A 5,000-nucleotide genomic window follows, 5' to 3' on the forward strand; every position below is an offset into this window, starting at 1 on the left:
CTGAAAGTGCTGAAATGCCCCCCCCCCCCCCCCCCCCCCCCGCCCCCGCTCCCCCTATTTTTCTCTCCTCTAGATTGAGTATATGTGCATGCTTCAAAAATACCAAAAATACGAAGATTGAAAAAAATAAGTTTTAGAATAAATAAATAACTAAATAAAAACCAAATGGCAATACAAACCTCAACTTTCTCTTCATACATGGTCACGGTGGAAATTTCCACGGCGTTGTCAATGTCAAGGCTATCCAGTGACCTTGAAAGTCGCTTCTGCTTGTTGTGCCGCCTTCCCTTGGCGCCCCCTTCGCCTTCGCGCCGGGAGCTCCGGAAGGACTGTGCCAACTTCCGACTCAGCCCACATAACATAATGGCGGCATTCGACACAGTAATTAAACTGCCAAGCACAAAACTCTACACAATACACAGACTCTTTAAACAATCCAATTCCTTTGGTTTGAATTTTTCATATTAATAAATATGGCCTTGTCTATTTATTCGGTTATTTTACTTTTGTTTGTTAGCGACACACAATATTAAGTCTACACACGCAGATAGAAAGGAAGACAATTAATAACGGATGGAGGAAATACATTTGTTATTATCGACGTGCACATATATGCAGGTCTGATAACCGAATACAATGGGCTTGATTTGGCATCGTTGTAATGGACGATATTCTGTGTTCATTTGAGAGTATGCGGCTGTGCGGGTATGTAGTCTAGTGGTATGACACTCGCTTTCGGATCGGAAGGTCCTGGGTTCTAGCCACGCTCGGCGCATAGTTGAGTCCTTGGAAAATACTCTTTACTCACATTCTCTCACCGTAGTCAGGTGTAAAATGAGTACCTGGCTGTTAACAGCGTTGTCTCTGTCCGAAAAAAAATTGTAATATCGCGTCATGTCTCGTTCTACATGTTATGTGTTGCTGTTGGTCAGGGACCCCTTGTAAAGCGCTTTGAGCACGTTTAGTGGATATTGCGCTATATAAAAGCTCAATTTTTAAATTTAAAAAAAAATGTTTCCATAACAACAATGAGCCCATAATAATTTGGGTTTATCAGACCTGGAAATAATTACACGTCGGATACAATGCTTACACATATATGATTAAAATTTTGAATAATCATGTTTCCAGAGACTATATTATTAAATTAAATTGAGCTTTATATAGCGCAATATCCACTAAATGTGCTCAAAGCGCTTTACAAGGGATCCCTGGTCAACAGCAACATTTAACATGTAGGACGGGACATGACGCCTGTTAGGCGATATTATAATTTTTCGGACAAAGACAACGCTGTTAACGGCCAGGTACTCATTTTACACCTGAGTACGGTGAGAGAATGTGAGTAAAGAGCCTTTTCCAAGGACTCAACTATGTGCCGAGCGCGAGGCTTGAACCCGGGACCTTCCGATCCGAAAGCGAGTGTCGTACCACAAGACCACATAGCCGCACATTATTCACTCTTTGTCTTCAATAAAACATGCCGTTCATAACTCAAGCAGACCTGCCTACGACCACGAAAAATACGTAGAGTTACGACAATTTGCTCCAATACTAAGAACTCCATGAGCATCTCTTGAGTCATTAAAACTTATTAAGAATGAAAGTTGATGTTTCGAAGTGTGTGTGTGTGTGTGTGTCTGTGTGTGTGTGTGTGTGTGAGAGAGAGAGAGAGAGAGAGAGAGAGAGAAAGAGAGAGAGAGATAGAGAGAGAGACAGAGAGAGATAGATAGATAGATAGAGAGAGAGAAAGGGAGAGAGAGAGAGAGAGAGAGAGAGAGAGAGAGAGAGAGAGAGAGAGAGAGAGAGAGAGAGAGAGAGGGGGGGGGCAGGGGCTAACAAGCAGCCAACAAAGTAAACAGTTGGTTTTTTTTTTTTTTCAAATTTAATTATTTTAAACTCTACGATCTGACACAAAGTGACCACTTCAACTGCTTAGCATATTTAAAAACCATCGAATAAACAGAACAATTACGACAGATGGAGCTCGAATTTATCCCGATTGCTATATAGATAGTATGCGCTTGGTTAAGAAGCTCACAACATTGCCATCCGGAAGTATAACGGAGCAACACACAAAACTATGCGTAACCATGAACTTTTATAGTCTGGTTCATATTCATACAGTTTAGTGAGAAGTAATCATAAACGTGGTTGGCAAAAAAAAAAAAAAAAAAAAAAAAAAACAACAAAAAAACAAACAAACAAAAACAATAACAAAGACCTGGGCGACGTCATCTCAGTTCTATCTATAGATAGTATGCGCTTGGCTAAGAAGCTCATAACATTGCCATCCGGAAGTATAACGGAAAACACACAAAACTGTGTGTATCCATGAACGTTTATAGTCAGGTTAATACAGTTCAGTGAGCATTACTCATAAACGCGGATGGCAAAAAAAAAACAATAACAAAGACCTGAGTGACGTCATCTTCGTTCTATCTATAAAGTTATAATAAGGACAAAGCTGTGGTTGTAGTCATCCTCTGATATGTTTGATAGCGCGCGTACGCTACTCTATCGCTAAAAATATTTCGCAAGATTTGACAAACTCAGCTACCAAATCAATACTGAGTGCAGCTATGCGGTCTAGTGGTAAAACACTCGCTTTAGGATCGGAACGTCCTTGGTTCGAGCCTCGCTCGGCGATTAGTTGAGTCCTTGGAAAGAGGCTCTTTACTCACATTATCTCACCGCACTCAGGTGTAAACAGAGTACCTGCCCATTAACAGCGTTGTCTCTGTCCGAAAAAAAAATGGTAATATCCCGTCCTACATGTTAAATGTTGCTGTTGGTCAGGGACCCCTTGTAAAGCGCTTTGAGCACGTTTAGTGGATATTGCGCTATATAAAAGCTCAATTAGAAATTAGTGATGAAAGCAAATCTATCAAGTTCCCCAAAATCAGAGTTGAAGGAAGGAGGAAAAGAAAATCTAGAAAGCATAGATAGAACGAAGATGACGTTACTCAGGCCTTTGTTATTGTTTTTTTTTGCCATCCATGTTTGCGAGTAATTCTCACTAAACTGTATTAAAACAATAACCGTTTAAGGCCAAAGACTTGTCTTTTGACGTCACGTGGGGGTTAGTATCAGCCCATGAGTGTACGAGGGCTACGGTCCAAGTGGGTTGGTCACAGCCATGGTTGACCACTCCGATTTAACACCTGGACGAGCTGACCTAAACGGCTGATTCAAATTATATACTTTTCCATTCTGGTGCTTTTAGTTCAAGCTGCCATATTGGGTTGTAAGTGAGATGGGATGGTTCGACAGATATGTGTAGATATATATATATATATATATATATATTATATATATATATTATATATATATATATATATAATATATATATATATATATATATATATATATATATATATAATATATATATATATATATATATAATTATATATATATATATATATATAATATATATATATATATATATATATATATATATATGTTTTAATGTTTTAAGGGTTTTACGGCGCTTGCAACACATATCAGTGCCAGTAAAAATGAAGAAAATGGGATAGTTAAAAGTTATAGAATTACAATTAAAGCACCCAAGAAAAGGGAAGACAAAAGGGGAAGTGGTTCAACTAGGAAACATGTATATTCCAGGAGCACACTATCAAAGTACTTAGTTTGAGATCACCTAAAAGTCTCATCTAGACATACGCACAGGTCCCACTAAGAGGCATACACTCAAATCTTTACAGATCATATATAATATGTAAACAAAACATAATACAGTGCATAACAGATTTACAAGGAAAAAATATCACCTACCAAAATTATAACTATACATTTGACTGTTTCCCTCTCAGCCATGGTATCCGGCCAGGGCCAGGACAAAACCAAATGATCTCATTCCAAGACAAAGACAGAAAGCATGTTGGAGAACAGATATAGGGGTAAAGTAAGTGCCTCCCTGTCCACTATGGGATGTCAGAGATAGATAAATAGATAGATAGATAGATAGATAGGTAGATAGACCGACAGACGGACGGACGGGCAGACAGACACACAGACAGAAAGTCCCCAGAAAATATCATTACCAATGGCAATAATGGATATTAATAATAATAATGATGATAATAATAATAATAATAATAATAATAATAATAATATAATAATAATAATAATAATATAATAATAATAATAATAATAATAGTAATTACATACTTTTATTATTATTATTATTATTATTATTATTATTATTATTATTATATTATTATTATTATTATTATTATTATTATTATTATTATTATTATTATTATTATTAATATTATTATTATTTTATTTAAATGACCCTCATCTTGACAAAAACTGGGACTTCGCGAAGTTAGGTTTGAGCGTTTTTTTTTGCCGGCCAAATTTTCAAATATGTTTTTTTTTTTTTTCCCAGAGAACGACAGAATAGCGATACACCTACTCGTCCAACACATCATTATCATTATTGTTCTCTCACTACAATAACCATAGATACAGTCTTCTGTACTCGGGAAAAAAAAAACCCCGCAAAAAAACGTTTTTAATATTTTGGTCAGAAAATTCGTCCTTCAAATTAAATATTGATCGATTAAAACAACCCTAATCTTGACAAAAAACATACAAAAATTCAAACCTGGGACTTCCGGAGAAGTTCCGGGTACGACAGTTTTTAAAAATAAAATGAGGGTCATTTTTTATAATTTTACCCGATCGATATTCGATAGACGAGTTTTCTGGCTAAAATCTTTTAAAAAGCAGGGTTTTTCTTTTCTTTTTTTCCCCTTTTCTTTTCTTTTTTTCTTCATAATAATCACCACCCACTGACTGCCAATGGCACAGCATTAGGTGGCAGACAAGCTTGGCTGACGATGATGACAACGCAATTATTTTTAAAACTTTGGCCAGAAAATTAGAACTTCAATTATTATTATATCGATAGATTCAACAGATATATAAAATTATTGTCAACAATGAATTAAACGTAAAGCCAAAGGGAAAACTGA

General features: G+C 36.3%; 1 protein-coding gene across 7 annotated transcripts in view; it reads right to left on the bottom strand.

Moving 5' to 3' along the window:
• LOC144980885 (diacylglycerol kinase delta-like) overlaps positions 1 to 5,000 on the bottom strand; it is a 204,945-nt gene that overhangs the window by 42,587 nt on the left and 157,358 nt on the right. For 5 of the 7 annotated variants that reach the window (XM_078928782.1, XM_078928781.1, XM_078928785.1 and 2 more), the window contains exon 2: positions 180 to 535. The exons of the other annotated variants lie outside the window; for them this stretch is intronic. In XM_078928782.1, coding sequence (XP_078784908.1) covers positions 180 to 362 — 183 coding nt within the window. In that variant the 5' untranslated portion in view covers positions 363 to 535. The remainder of the gene's footprint in view (positions 1 to 179; positions 536 to 5,000) is intronic. 7 annotated transcript variants of the gene reach the window in all.

Source organism: Berghia stephanieae, chromosome 10 (genome assembly GCF_034508935.2).
Source record: "Berghia stephanieae isolate SIO BIC M18660-M18661 chromosome 10, UCSD_Bste_1.3, whole genome shotgun sequence".
Lineage (NCBI taxonomy): Eukaryota > Metazoa > Mollusca > Gastropoda > Nudibranchia > Aeolidiidae > Berghia > Berghia stephanieae.